Source organism: Boleophthalmus pectinirostris, unplaced genomic scaffold (assembly GCF_026225935.1).
Source record: "Boleophthalmus pectinirostris isolate CB_2022bp ecotype Guang Dong unplaced genomic scaffold, ASM2622593v1 HiC_scaffold_8, whole genome shotgun sequence".
NCBI lineage: Eukaryota > Metazoa > Chordata > Actinopteri > Gobiiformes > Gobiidae > Boleophthalmus > Boleophthalmus pectinirostris.
Genome location: NW_026571515.1, coordinates 12,421,800 through 12,438,101, shown reverse-complemented (window position 1 = coordinate 12,438,101; position 16,302 = coordinate 12,421,800). Strand labels below are relative to the sequence as shown.

At 41.9% G+C, this 16,302-nt stretch overlaps 1 protein-coding gene across 1 annotated transcript; it reads left to right on the top strand.

The window, feature by feature from the left end:
* Window positions 1-218: 218 nt before the first annotated feature.
* Window positions 219-13,977, top strand: LOC129412308 (C-type mannose receptor 2-like). The gene is made up of 7 exons (XM_055165679.1): window positions 219-726; window positions 832-836; window positions 8,172-8,223; window positions 9,086-9,472; window positions 12,092-12,433; window positions 12,962-13,050; window positions 13,840-13,977. The coding sequence occupies exons 1-7, from the start codon at window positions 327-329 to the stop codon at window positions 13,975-13,977; spliced, it is 1,413 nt and encodes a 470-aa protein (XP_055021654.1). The 5' UTR covers window positions 219-326.
* The last annotated feature ends 2,325 nt before the right edge of the window (window positions 13,978-16,302 follow it).

The following is a 16,302-nucleotide window of genomic DNA, read 5'->3' as shown; positions in this document are numbered from 1 at the left end:
TATAATTATAAGCCTTAATTATTACATTATTCATATGAAATTTAGACTGTGACAGCAAACTACACTGTAATTTAGAAAATAACCAATGATGAATGAAACGTGAGAAATATAGTCGACAGAACAAAAGTTTCTGAAGTTACACAACATAATATAGTTGTATTTAAATAATACAGTCTCTGAAATGTCACAAACATGTTTTATCTCTGTAAGAGTTGACCATTTAAAAGACACTTTTACAACATTGTTATGTTTGATCAATTCTGTTATAAATTGACTGTGTTCTGAGTCAACTTAGTCCATAAACTAGTATTGGTTAATATTTTCAGATGCCTAAAGTCACAGAATTAGTATCATTAAAGGGAAAAAAAAGCTTTACTGAATGCTGTGTTCTGAATCCCTGCTATTCTAATCTACATTTTACTCTTGCTTGTTCCAAAATATCAGGAGGCATTCTTGTTCAATGTCAGATTGAGTACCAATATGTCAACTTACAACTGAGTTGGGAAGGAGCACGGCAGTACTGCAGAGAGCACTACGCTGATCTAGCCACATTAGAAAATGAAGAGGATGTGAACAAGTTACAAATACCTGATGGATCCGAGGCCTGGATCGGATTATTCGATGACCCTGCTTCATGGAAAGGGGTGATGACGTCTGACTCAAACTCTTGGAGATGGTCTTCCACTGAGACCACCAGTCCTGGAGGCTACCAGAACTGGGCGCCTGGTGACCCAACTAATTATGGTGGAAAAGAATTGTGTATTTTCATACAAAATGGTCTATGGAGGGATATGAGCTGTACTAGCTCATACAAATTCTTTTGTTACACAGGTAAGGTTGGTGCTAATGAATGCTCCAGATCACATTTAGAAGGTCTATGTTTATGTTAAATAAGCTAACCTCACAACTGCAATGATGTTGTTAAAAATGTAATGACTTGACTCTTTCATCCCTGTTCTTGTAAAAAGCACTGCCTACCACCACCTACCCTGCCAGAGTTTTTGGCCATTTTGAGCAGCCTTTGTAGGCCCAACAAATGCTGTATGCTAAATAAATTTACCAGGTCTCTAATATATATAAACAACTCAACTACAAACATAAATAAATACATAAATACATAGTAATAATTATTTGGGCCACAGGAGAGTAACTGTGCTCACATTCAGGCTCTATTGGTCCTATTTGTCTCCAACTCTGTGTTCTCCTCCTCTTAAGCAAACTCAGGTCGAGTGTCATCATTGTCGAGTGTCATCATTATCTGCTCTAAATCTAGCTCAAAAATACATAGAAACAAAAAAATAATAATTACCTTTCAAAAGAGTATGTTCAGCTGCCAATTGTATCGTATATGTAAATAACGTAGGTAATACTATAGGATTACAAGTGTGTATATCTCACTTATGACCTTATAACCTTGTTAGCTTTAAATTACTGCAATCTTGTTATAACGTGTTGTTGCTAAAAAAAAAAAAAAAAAGAGGAAACTATAAACATTGTCTTCTATACATGCATCCCAAATTCCAGACTTCCAGTCATCGCGGAATGCATACTGGGAACGGGTCATCTGAAAAAGTGATCATCAAACCGCCATGTTTAATTTCCCAGTGGGATGCGTCTGTCTTTTCTAGTCTTTTGAACCATATCGCTTTTGTTTCTGGTTCTAACATTGTCATATTTTAGTTATGGGATTCGGACATCGTAATTGTGTGGTTGTTGGATGTCCTAACAAATGGCTTGAGAAATGGGCTTCCGAAGTTTGCGAACTCCATAACTGCAAAAGGGAATCAGATCTGTGTGAATGCAAACCTCTGTTCAAACTGTTTGTCTTCCCAACGGAATTGAAAAATAGTGAAAGGCAAAGGCGATGGGCAGGACTGATACGCAGGAAGGACAAAAAAGAAATCATCCCGAGTTTGAGGAGGACATTTTGTATGTGGTGCGCCATCAAAGCAAAATCCCGTTTGTTAAGCGAGAGGTGCAGAAGACAAACAGGCTGAGCTCACACTTTCTTGTTCTTGTGGCTTTACAGCAACATCACGTCTTGGTCGCTTTGCTGTGGAAGGTGTTTCTTGGCGAACACCTGGTGAATTTCACTTTGACGTTCACTTTTTAAACGCATAACCAAGGTTGAGCGAGGGATCGGGATTTTGCTTTGATGGCGCTCCACATACAAAATGTTCACTGCAAACTCGGGATGGTTTCTCGAGTCATTTTCCACTGTTAGGACATTCAACAACCACACAATTACGATGTCCAAATCCCATAACTAAAATATGATGATATCAGAACCTGTCATATAGTTCAAAAGACTTGGAAAGACTGGCTTTGACAATAGACATCCCACTCAAACATGGCAGTTTGATGCTCATGTTTTTGGAGGATCTTTCCCAGTATGCATTGCGCGGAGACTGGAAATCCAAAATTTGGACGCATGCATTATCTGATGGACCCAAAAGTGACATCACACTTAACAACTAAGTCCTTATGATGGAATTAGACACTATTCTTGATAAAAAAAACGATATTTTTCAAAACAAAGCACACAATTTGGGAAAAATAGAACCAAATTCTGTTAACACTGCACCCTGGATATGACATAAACTGCAGGTTTCACATAAAATTATATCCCTCACTTCAGAGCAGTGTTTATGTTGTGTCATTATATTTTTTGTATTTGAAGCACAAATTGCACTGCTACTACAAAAGTACAGTACAGGAGACTTGATAGGTTGATAATGAACTGTAATGAATCCGAATGTGACAGTTGAACAGTAGCAGCTGGTGTTTACATGTGTTGGTACATGTATGGGTGTGTGTGGTTTCTGTAAAAAAACGCAAAAAGGAAATAATTAAAGTCAAGTATAATACAGGAAAATAAATGGGTAATTAACAAGACTGTAACAAGGGTGATAAGTGACTGAACAGTGCTGACAAATTATGTAACTGAGGTGTTTGGACAAAGGAAAAAACAGACTAATTAAGAGAATAAGGGAACGATATAAAGGTAAATAATAAGCTTCTACTCTCATAACTAAATATACAGGTAAACACAAGGCATACAGTAAATTACACACAAGAATATATTTATGGGAAACACGTGCCGTTATGATGCCTCGTGACTGCACAAACTGAACTTAAAGCTACATTTGATGCCTGAGCAAATACACATAATGATGGTACACATATTACAAACAGAAATACATGTCCAACACAATGCACGCGAAACAACCTCTTGACATACACTGAGCAGTATTAGACAAAACACACCCTAGCAAAGTGTACTGGACCATTATTGCAGTCACTAGGGGGAACATGGAACAATCCAAAGGGCGATCACCACAGGGGGTTTTATACAAATCATTGGAATATAGAGTCTTATGAAAGATAATAATAATAATAATAGTAAAAAGACTTTAATAAAGTTATTTATGTTTTCATTCTTTGTTAATCCAGTTCAACCATCAGGCCTTAAAGACTACATTCTGATCACTACTCAATGACCTGGACCAATGCCNATAAAGAGTCTTCTTTGATGACAGAGGGGGCGTCCCATTGGCACCACCTGCTGGTAAAATGGTACATTACAAGCATCACCTTCAACTTGAAACAAATTATAATGTGTTTCTAAAGCAAAGACAAACAAGTGGCCAGGTAAGTTTGAGTTCTGATATAATGTCTTCATCTTGCGATTTATTTTCCTTTTGAGTCACAAAATAACATGACATTTCTGAGAGAGAGATATGACAACATGCAAATTGTAAAGAGATGTTCTATGTAATATTGACATAAAAAAAAAAAAAAAAAAGTATTCCAAAATTGCTTCAAAAAACCACAAAAAAAAAAAAAAAAAAAAAAAAAAAAAGCTAATCTTGATGCCCACTAATGAGGCAGAAGTAAAAAGTAAACAAAACAAACAAAAAAAAAGAGTAAAGAATTTCAAGGACTGGATACATCCTTTATTAAAACCAACAGTGAAAACATAGTCACATGTCATTTAACAAGACTAACAAATAGCAAAAGAAAAAATTCTATTCTATCAACTGGTCAAAAGCTTTTCAAGTGAATATGTTTTGCTGCTCATCCAAGCAGCTTTTCAAATGGCCGATGGATGGATGTAACAAATTGTACAGTCTGAGGTTTATTACAGAGCTTTCTTACTCAACAGCAGCATTGGCCGCGTCTCATTGATCTTTCCTCACTTCCTTCTCCTTGGTTTCTCTCCTCAATTCTGCAGGAAATAGGTGAGGAAGTCCCGCCCACAGAGGAGACACAGGGAGAAGAAAGAAGATATAAACTCGTCACTGAGACAAGTCTGATTTTTGTATCTGATGTGTGCTCACAAAATCTTCCTCGGGTTTACTCTTTCCTTCCGTGGTTTTCTTCGGGACACCAGTATGACACATTTGATTGACTGTTGAAAGATGGAGGATCAAGGAGTCAGAGTCCTGCACAGGTCCATGTTTGGAGACCCGCACCCACCTGCGCAGTACAGCACCGCACCCGCCCGTTAACCCGTGATTATGTCAAAGTTAAATCTGCACCTGCCCAGACCCATTAACATTCCAGCTGTGCCCGAGATGAATTGGGGTGAGCCCTATTGTCCAGGATTAAACCAGGACTAAACCTACGCCTTGTCATTATTAGATTATAAATCTGGACAGGGCAACATCCTAGGAACAAAAGGATGCCACCTTTTTTAGTGGAAATGAACAGGTGCATTAGAATGGCAACAATGAGACAGCCACCACTGCATTCATCCAATCATTTTCTTCCGCATATCCGGGGCCAAGTCGCGGGGGCAGCGGCCTAAGCAGGGACTCCCAGACTTCCCTCACCCCAGACACGTCCTCCAGCTCCTCCGGGGGACCCCGAGGCGTTCCCAGGCCAGCCGAGAGACATTGTCCCTCCAGTGTGTCCTGGGTCTTCCCCGGGGCCTCCTCCTGGTGGAACATGCCCAGAACACCTCCCGAAGGAGGCGCCCAGGAGGCATCCAGAACAGATGCCTGAGCCACCTCAGCTGGCTCCTCTCAACGTGGAGGAGCAGCGGCTCTACTCTGAGCTCCTCACCCTATCTCTAAGGGAGCGCCCAGCCACCCTGTGAAGGACACTCATTTCGAGCGCTTGTATCCGCAATCTCGTCCTTTCGGTCATTACCCAGAGTTCATGACCATAGGTGAGGGTAGGAACGAAGATTGACCGGTAAACTGAGAGCTTCGCCTTTCGGCTCAGCTCCCTCTTCACCACAACTGTCCGATACAGCGACCGCATCACTACTGACGCTGCACCGATCCGCCTCTCAATCTCACGCTCTGTCCTCCCCTCACTCGTGAACAAGACCCCAAGATACTTGAACTCCTCCACTTGAGGCAAGGACTCTCCACCCACCCGGAGAGGGCAAGCCACCTTTTTCCGGTCGAGAACCATGGCCTCGGTCTTAGATGAGCCGATCCTCATCCCAGCCGCTTCACACTCGGCTGCAAACCGCCCCAGTGCAGATTACAGGTCCTGGCTTGATGGAGCCAACAGAACAACATCATCTGCAAACAGCAGAGATGAAATCCTGTGGTCCCCAAACCGGACCCCCTCCGGCTCTTGACTGCACCTAGAAATTCTGTCCATAAATACAATGAACAGAACCGGTGACAAAGGGCAGCCCTGGCGGAGTCCAACATGCACCGCGAACAGGTCTGACTTACTGCCGGCAATGCGAACACAGCTCCTGCTCCGGTCATACAGGGACCGGACAGCCCTTAGCAAAGGGCCCCGGACCCCATACTTCCAGAGCACCCCCCACAGGACACCACGAGGGACACTGTCTAAAGCCTTCTCCAGAGCACATATCACACATGTGAACGGGTTGGGCAAACTCCCATGAACCCTCGAGCACCTGATGGAGAGTATAGACCTGGTCCAGTGTTCCACGGCCAGGACGAAAACCACACTGCTCTTCCTGGATCCAAGGTTCAACTATCGGCCGGATTCTCCTCTCCAGTACCCTGGCATAGACCTTACCAGGGAGGCTGAGGAGTGTGATTCCCCTATAGTTGGAACACACCCTCCGGTCCCCCTTCTTATACAGAGGGACCACCACCCCGGTGTGCCAGTCCAGACGCACTGTACCCGACCGCCACGTAATGTTGAAGAGGCGTGTCAGCCAAGACAGCCCCACAACATCCAGAGACGTAAGATACTCAGGACGGATCTCATCCACCCCCAGAGCCTTGCCACCAAGGAGCTTGCCAACCACCTCAGTGACTTCAGCCAGGGTGATGGATTATTCCGCCTCCGAGTCCCCAGCCTCGTCTTCCTCCTTGGAAGACGTGACGGTGGGATTGAGATCCTCAAAGTATTCCTTCCACCGCCGGACAACGTCCCCAGTCGAGGTCAACAGCTCTCCCCCCGCACTGTAAACAGTGTTGGTGAAGGGACTGCTTCCCCCTCCTGAGGCACCGGACAGTTTACCAAAATCTCTTTGGGGCCGTCCGATACTCCTCCCCCATGGCCTCCCCAAACTCCTCCCAGCTTCCCAGTTTTTGCCTCCACAACCGCACAAGCTGCAGCACGCTTGGCCCGTCGGTACCCATCAGCTGCCTCAGGAGTCCCATGAGCCAACAAGGTCCGATAAGACTCCTTCTCCTGATGGCATCCCTTACTTCCGGTGTCCACCACCGGGTTCGGGGATTGCTGCCGCGACAGGCACCACAGACCTTACGACCACAGCTACGAGCGGCAGCATTGAAAATAGAGGCCAAGAACAAAGCCCACTCAGGACTCCATGTCCCCAGCCTCCCCCGGAATCTGGGAGGGCTGTGCGATTTGAATGTCCCTCTAACCGAGGGCTCTGCCAGACGTTCCCAACAGACCCTCACTACACACTTGGGCCTTCCAGGTCTTTCCGGCTTCCTCCTCCACCAGCGAACTGAACTCACAACCAGGTGGTGATCAGTTGACAGCTCTGCCCCTCTCTTCACCTGAGTGTTCAAGAGGAGGTCAGATGACATGACATGACAAGTCGATCATCGACCTCCGGCCTAGGACATCCTGGTGCCTCCTGCACTTATGGACACCCTTGTGCTCGAACACGGTGTTTCTTATGGACAAACTGTGACTAGCACAGATGTCCAACAGAACACCACTCGGGTACAGTCGTTGCCCACATGGGCATTTAAGTCCCCCAGGAGAACAACGGAGTCCCCGGTCGGTGCACTGACTAGTAATCCTCCCAAGGACTCCAAGAAGGCCGGGTACTCTGCACTGCTGTTCAGCCCGTAGGCCGACACCACAGTGAGAGACTTGTCCCCGACCTGAAGGCGCAGGGACGCGACCCTCTCGTTCTAACACACAGCGGCTGAGCTGTGGGGCCCACACCACCTCTGCTCCCCGCGGCCAACGCCAGAGAGATAGAAAGTCCAGACACTCTCAAGGAGTTGGGTTCCAGAGCCCAATCTGTGCGTGGAGGTGAGGCCGACTATATCTAGTCAGTAACGCACAACAAGGAGCTCAGGCTCCCCCCCAGCGAGGTGACATTCCCCAGAGCTAGTCTCCATGTCCAGAGATCCGGTTGTCGAGGTCCCCGCCTTCGACTGCCACTCAGATCTACTTGCACCGGCCCCATATGGCTCCTCCCACAGGTGGTGGACCCATGGAAGGGCGGCCCCATGTTGCTCCTTGTGCCTGAGCCCAGCCGGGCCCAGTGGGGAAAGACCCGGCCACCAGACGCTCACCGTGGAGCTCCCACCCTAGGCCTGGCTCCAGGGTGGGGCCCCGGTAACACCATTCCATAGCTGGCCTCTGAGTTGAACTCATCAGATGGCGCTTGTGAACTGTTCTTCGTCTGACCCGTCCACCAGGACCTGTTTGCCTTGGGTGACCCTACCAGGGACATGAAGCCCCCGACAACATAGCTCCTGGGATCATTCGGGCACTTAAACCCCTCCACCACAATAAGGTGACGGTTCAAGGAGGGGCCACTGCATTCAAAAGTGCACTGAATACACATTTGAATTACTTTTTCTTTGGAAGTTCCTCAGAAGCACAGAGACATGCTTTAATCATTTGAATAGGGAAAATGTAAAGTTCCATATTTGCATACTTTGGACATTGCTCAAATCATTATCGTTAAAAGATGTAACATACAACTCCTTGTCTCACAACTTGTTCCTCAACTGAAGACAGGGTTGTCTGTAATGCCTCGCAAGGAGACTTGGGCACTCTTGATCTGCGGTAGGTGGCTTGGTTGGACATGTTTTTGATTTATTTAATGTATTGTCTACATCAGTAATAGACAACTAACTTTCAAAAGAAGTCAGTCAGAGTGAAAACTGCTGTAGAGCAGTGGTTCTCAAACTGGGTTAGGGTCCAATAGTTGGTCACAATACAGAAATACTCACGACAAAATCAAATAACTCATAGATGTGGTTCAGTCTCCACATGTAGTAACTGTGCCATACTTCAGTGGACACATAAAAAAACTTGGCTTAACTCTGGTATAGCTGAACAGTGAAGAGACAGGGGGATTGATATGAATGTTATGTTTTTGTTCGTTTTTCTGATATGTTAAAATGTATATGTGATATGTACTGAATTGTATCGAAACTGTATTGTTGCATCCTTAAGATCCTGTCACAATAAAGTTATAATTATAAGCCTTAATTATTACATTATTCATATTCATATGAAATTTAGACTGTGACAGCAAACTACACTGTAATTTAGAAAATAACCAATGATGAATGAAACGTGAGAAATATAGTCGACAGAACAAAAGTTTCTGAAGTTACACAACATAATATAGTTGTATTTAAATAATACAGTCTCTGAAATGTCACAAACATGTTTTATCTCTGTAAGAGTTGACCTTTTAAAAGACACTTTTACAACATTGTTATGTTCGATCAATTCTGTTATAAATTGACTGTGTTCTGAGTCAACTTAGTCCATAAACTAGTATTGGTTAATATTTTCAGATGCCTAAAGTCACAGAATTAGTATCATTAAAGGGAAAAAAAAAGCTTTACTGAATGCTGTGTTCTGAATCCCTGCTATTCTAATCTACATTTTACTCTTGCTTGTTCCAAAATATCAGGAGGCATTCTTGTTCAATGTCAGATTGAGTACCAATATGTCAACTTACAACTGAGTTGGGAAGGAGCACGGCAGTACTGCAGAGAGCACTACGCTGATCTAGCCACATTAGAAAATGAAGAGGATGTGAACAAGTTACAAATACCTGATGGAGCCAAGGCCTGGATCGGATTATTCGATGACCCTGCTTCATGGAAAGGGGTGATGACGTCTGACTCAAACTCTTGGAGATGGTCTTCCACTGGGACCACCAGTCCTGGAGGCTACCAGAACTGGGCGCCTGGTGACCCAAATAATTATGCTGGAAAAGAATTGTGTATTTTCATACAAAATGGTCTATGGAGGGATATGAGCTGTACTAGCTCATACAAATTCTTTTGTTACACAGGTAAGGTGCTAATGAATGCTCCAGATCACATTTAGAAGGTCTATGTTTATGTTAAATAAGCTAACCTCACAACTGCAATGATGTTGTTAAAAATGTAATGACTTGACTCTTTCATCCCTGTTCTTGTAAAAGCACTGCCTACCACCACCTACCCTGCCAGAGTTTTTGGCCATTTTGAGCAGCCTTTGTAGGCCCAACAAATGCTGTATGCTAAATAAATTTACCAGGTCTCTAATATATATAAACAACTCAACTACAAACATAAATAAATACATAAATAATAATTATTTGGGCCACAGGAGAGTAACTGTGCTCACATTCAGGCTCTATTGGTCCTATTTGTCTCCAACTCTGTGTTCTCCTCCTCTTAAGCAAACTCAGGTCGAGTGTCATTGTCGAGTGTCATCATTATCTGCTCTAAATCTAGCTCAAAAATACATAGAAACAAAAAAATAATAATTACCTTTCAAAAGAGTATGTTTAGCTGCCAATTGTATCGTATATGTAAATAACGTAGGTAATACTATAGGATTACAAGTGTGTATATCTCACTTATGACCTTATAACCTTGTTAGCTTTATTAAATTACTGCAATCTTGTTATAACGTGAGATGTGTTGTTGCTAAAAAAAAAAAAAAAAAAAGAGGAAACTATAAACATTGTCTTCTATACATGCATCCCAAATTCCAGACTTCCAGTCATCGCGGAATGCATACTGGGAACGGGTCATCTGAAAAAGTGATCATCAAACCGCCATGTTTGATTTCCCAGTGGGATGCGTCTGTCTTTTCTAGTCTTTTGAACCATATCGCTTTTGTTTCTGGTTCTAACATTGTCATATTTTAGTTATGGGATTCGGACATCGTAATTGTGTGGTTGTTGGATGTCCTAACAAATGGCTCGAGAAATGGGCTTCCGAATTTTGCGAACTCCATAACTGCAAAAGGGAATCAGATCTGTGTGAATGCAAACCTCTGTTCAAACTGTTTCTCTTCCCAACGTAATTGAAAAATAGTGAAAGGCGAAGGCGATGGGCAGGACTGATACGCAGGAAGGACAAAAAATAAATCATCCCGAGTTTGAGGCGGACATTTTGTATGTGGAGCGCCATCAAAGCAAAATCCTGTTTGTTAAGCGAGAGGTGCAGAAGACAAACAGGCTGAGCTCACACTTTCTTGTTCTTGTGGCTTTACAGCAACATCTCGTCTTGGTCACTTTGCTGTGGAAGGTGTTTCCTGGTGAATTTCACTTTGACGTTCACTTTTTAAATTCATAACCAAGGTTGAGCGAGGGATCGGGATTTTGCTTTGATGGCGCTCCACATACAAAATGTTCACTGCAAACTTGGGATGGTTTCTCGAGTCATTTTCCGCTGTTAGGACATTCAACAACCACACAATTACGATGTCCAAATCCCATAACTAAAATATGATGATATCAGAACCTGTCATATAGTTCAAAAGACTTGGAAAGACTGGCTTTGACAATAGACATCCCACTCAAACATGGCAGTTTGATGCTCATGTTTTTGGAGGATCTTTCCCAGTATGCATTGCGCGGAGACTGGAAATCCAAAATTTGGACGCATGCATTATCTGATGGACCCAAAAGTGACATCACACTTAACAACTAAGTCCTTATGATGGAATTAGACACTATTCTTGATAAAAAAACGATATTTTTCAAAACAAAGCACACAATTTGGGAAAAATAGAACCAAATTCTGTTAACACTGCACCCTGGATATGACATAAACTGCAGGTTTCACATAAAATTATATCCCTCACTTCAGAGCAGTGTTTATGTTGTGTCATTATATTTTTTTGTATTTGAAGCACAAATTGCACTGCTACTACAAAAGTACAGCACAGGAGACTTGATAGGTTGATAATGAACTGTAATGAATCCGAATGTGACAGTTGAACAGTAGCAGCTGGTGTTTACATGTGTTGGTACATGTATGGGTGTGTGTGGTTTCTGTAAAAAAACGCAAAAAGGAAATAATTAAAGTCAAGTATAATACAGGAAAATAAATGGGTAATTAACAAGACTGTAACAAGGGTGATAAGTGACTGAACAGTGCTGACAAATTATGTAACTGAGGTGTTTGGACAAAGGAAAAAACAGACTAATTAAGAGAATAAGGGAACGATATAAAGGTAAATAATAAGCTTCTACTCTCATAACTAAATATACAGGTAAACACAAGGCATACAGTAAATTACACACAAGAATATATTTATGGGAAACACGTGCCGTTATGATGCCTCGTGACTGCACAAACTGAACTTAAAGCTACATTTGATGCCTGAACAAATACACATAATGATGGTACACATATTACAAACAGAAATACATGTCCAACACAATGCACGCGAAACAACCTCTTGACATACACTGAGCAGTATTAGACAAAACACGCCCTAGCAAAGTGTACTGGACCATTATTGCAGTCACTAGGGGGAACATGGAACAATCCAAAGGGCGATCACCACAGGGGGTTTTATACAAATCTGTCTGCGGTCATTGGAATATAGAGTCTTATGAAAGATAATAATAATAATAATAGTAAAAAGACTTTAATAAAGTTATTTATGTTTTCATTCTTTGTTAATCCAGTTCAACCATCAGGCCTTAAAGACTACATTCTGATCACTACTCCAATGACCTGGACCAATGCCCAGTCCTACTGCAGACAGAACCATCACGACCTGGCCATGATCGAGAGCTCTGCTGAAAACCAAGCTGTGACTAACCTTCTTCCATCTACAACAGCCTATGTGTGGATCGGCCTGTACCGAGTCCCTTGGAGGTGGTCCAACGGCAGCCCTAGTACATACACGAAATGGGCATCAGGGGAACCCAACAATAATGGAGACTCTGAATCATGTGCTGTGCAGGTTTCAAGCTTGTGGTACGATATCCGCTGTGATCTTCTGAGGACATTTGTCTGCCGAAAAGGTATATTTAAGATTGGAGATAGACCAATATGTTGCTTTTTTGTTCATGTCCAATACTTGTGCTGACTTTTTGGGGAATATAGATCAGATAATTTCCCCCAAAATATATGATTTGAAATACTACAAACTCAGATACAATGCACTGCCATTCATAATAATAGTACAATAAGAAAAGGTAATATCAGTGTCTGTGCTGACATCCCCAGCCCTGTTAAACTGCAATAGAGGGAGGGGGATTCAGAGCATTGAAAACAAAATTGAATCTAAAATGGCACATATATGTTAATATGTTGTTGTCTAATAGAACATTTTCAAAACAATAAAATGTAACATACCTCATAGAAGTGTGATACTCCGTCTTTAATCAAATAGTGAGTCCAAGCAAAATATGGGCCTATGCTGAAGAATGAATCCATAAACAGTGCAAATATAGACCCCATATATCTACATAATGCAGCACAAATAACCCAATAAATATTATTACAATATTTTGTCATTCTGCTTTTTATTTATTTATTTTCTTTTCTAGATTTAAAAACCACAACCAATATTAAAGTAAGTCTCCAAACAAAGGCTGAAATGTCTGATCCTGTTGTTCAAAACAATTTCCTAAAAGTGGTAAGTTCCCTGCAAGTCTTCTGTCTCACCATGTTCCAGATGTATTATTTATATACATTTATTATTTTTCATTCAGCTTAAACATCACCTTGGAGTTGGTTTCTCAGTAAGTTGGAACATCCTCCCTACAAAAGAAGAGAGGAAGTCTAACAATGATTCCTGTTCTTTCATTGGTTAAATACTGTAAACTGTTTAATGTATCATCACATTTCTTTGTTGTACAGACGACTCGAGTATTTAGTGTAAGTGATGCATTAATCTAACTCTTAGATTGTATCTAAATTATATGTGAGATTAACTGATACTATATGATACCAGGTTTCTTTAATACAATCTTCTAAAATGCAGTGAGTAAGCAAATTAATTTGTTGTTTTTCCATGAGATAAAACATATATATTTATAATTCTGTCCTAGAGTCTGAAATGAGTGCTTTTTACCTCCTGAACTTTGACCCAGGCAGCTTCAATTAGGATGCATGGACTGGAGCAATTTAAATAAAGCCAAATTCAATATTTTCTTCCATTTGCATAAATTAGACTGCTGTTGCATTTACAAAACATGCCCCACAGTTATGATGATCAGATGTAATGCATAAGGCATAAAGGTGCAGATCTGTTTGAGGTTGAAATCAAAGTCCCAGGGATCAGAATGAAAGGACCGTATGTTCCCAAATCTCTTAAATCTGTGCAAATCGGGACTCTAGATATCCAGAGTGGTTTTCATCCCTTTTCCAAAACCCGGAAAGCTTTGTTTTTTGGGGTTTTTTTTAGTTTTTTTTTTTCCTATAGCCACTAGCATTATGTCATTGGGAGTATGACGAGCCACTTACATGGTGCTCTGATGCCACAAGCCCCAATTCGAGCGCACAGGCCACTTGGAGTTACCGTGGTATTGCTCTAGTGAAATGGTTGCACGAACAGCAGTAAGTAATGTATTTTCATTTTGCTTCTTAGTAATTTGTCTCAACAATTGTCCCAGCAGAACTTATGTGATGTCAGTTGTTAAGAGTGCCGTTTGGTTTTAAATCATTTGTATCTCAGTGTGAAAAAAGGCTACTACTTTTTTTTTTTTTTTTTTTTTGCACCTGTTCCTTTAAATAGCCCTTCTCCCTTCCCTATTGGTCCTATTGTCCTATTGTCCAGTCCTATTGGCTGAACCATGCCAGTCTCTGTTTGGTCTGTGGTGCTACCGTCGTTAGTGGTTCAGGGTTTCAATCAGAGTCCACAGAGACAAGTAACGCATGAACCTGAAGTTATTAAGTTTGATTTGGTCAACTCTATATCCACTATATTGTGATTGTCTTGTTTGATTGTACTGTTGGCCAGAGCACTGAAATATGGTCACAAATTAAAGGTTGTATGGAGGATTTTTTGTTTTTGTTTCAAATTGTCAATGATAGCATTATAGAGGTGCAGTAGCCTTGTAATTATGATGACCAAAAAAAGAGAATACAAATTCATCAACTCTGGACGTGGTGGGGCTAAACATTTGCCAATAGATAATGAAGGCTGTATCAAGTGGTGGTTCGAATATTGTTTAAGTTACACATTGATTTGAAGCTTAAACACTGAGATCTTATCTGTTGAACAGTACCATTGTGTTTACTACATAATGGGTAACCTATGTGCTTCTAAGCAAATTCCTTTGCAGAAGTGGGACTGTGGAGACAACTGTTGGAGGGGGTTGTCACAAATTCCTTTGCAGAACTGGACTGTGGAGATAACCAACTGGCTTATCTAAACAGACTTGGTGTGATTTACAATGGTTTGGAGGGGGTTGCCACTTCCCCCAAAGAAGAAATGCTGACACTTCAAGGCGACGATTCAAGGCGGGAACCTGCTCAACATATTATTTGCATATTCATACTATTGTGTTATAAAGACTGGGCTGAGGGACAGACAAAGGGTCAGATGCCTGATGTGAGCCCTATGTAACTTTGTAGGCAGTTAGGGACAACGATCTGACCCAGAGCTCTGTATTAGAATTGTATTGTCAGGGGAATAAATTTTTGGAATTTAAATTGATTGACTCTAGTAATTTTCGATTGAACACGCCTAACAATAACGACACTGCCTCGTTATCTGTTAGCTGATAGGCTGTCAATCAAACTCTCTATGTGTCTAGCGTAACTGACTTGGATGCGCGCTGCCATTACGTGGTTTACGTACGCCTGTCACGCAGTCCACAGACGCAAGACGCACAGACGCTGTTTACTCCACCAACGCAACGGTTCTTAGCAGCTTTTTTGTCCTACATCTTCCTCGCAGTTAGCACAAAGTTTGTTACAATGGCAGACAAGAATCCAGGAGCAGTTAGCTGCAAAAGAAAGTCCATTTTTGAGGTCGCTGAAAGAAGAAGACAAGGGGAAAAGCAGCGAAGCCAAACTAAGGTAATTCTTGTAGATTCATTCCAGCGATGGCGCGACTGAAGCAGACGCAGGGTCTAAAGACTGACGCACTGGTCGCCAAATTACTCCTGGACAGGTAACTTCTGCTTATTATGAAAACGTACTTTATTTCCAAGAGCTAGACAAACGTTTTTCAGGACACGAATGCGATATCCTAGTGCAGACATCATGAGCCTATGCAGGTTGTTTTCACCAGTGACATTTAAGTTGTAGGCGATTTTATATTTGTTATTTTCTTTTATATCTCATGTCGGGAGAAGAATTTCCAAGACACGAATGTGCTTTTACCTGTGCGCTGCTGACTCTGTTCTAGTGGCTCTTCGACCTCGTCCATCGTGCGACTGACGCCGCCAACGTGAACAGGACGTCGCTCTTACTGTGCGCGTTTTGTGTGGGTTTCCGGCAATGAGTGGAATTACCGAAATAAAAAAAATTATAAATGTGTTTTTTTGTGTGTGTTGTTGGCCCAACAATACATAAAAACAGGTTTTATAATAAAGCAACTCGCATACAGAAACAGTAAAGTTAGAGATTAAAAATAAGATTAACGCAATTAAAAAACATAACGCGCTAAATATGACTGTAATTAATTAATCGCAATTAACGCGATAATTTGACACCCCTAGTTATAACTAATGCTGTTAAAAATTTGATGACTTTACTCTTTCACTGCCATCCCATTCTCGCTAAGGCACCTCCTACTCTGCCTGAGTTAGTTTTAGAGTCATCTGAAATGATTTAATTAATGAAATAATCCACAGACTGCTGCTTTAGAAAGATGTAGTGCCCAATGGAAGCTGATGCCTCTGGGGTGCTTCGAAATAAATTGTAAATGTTTTTCTGT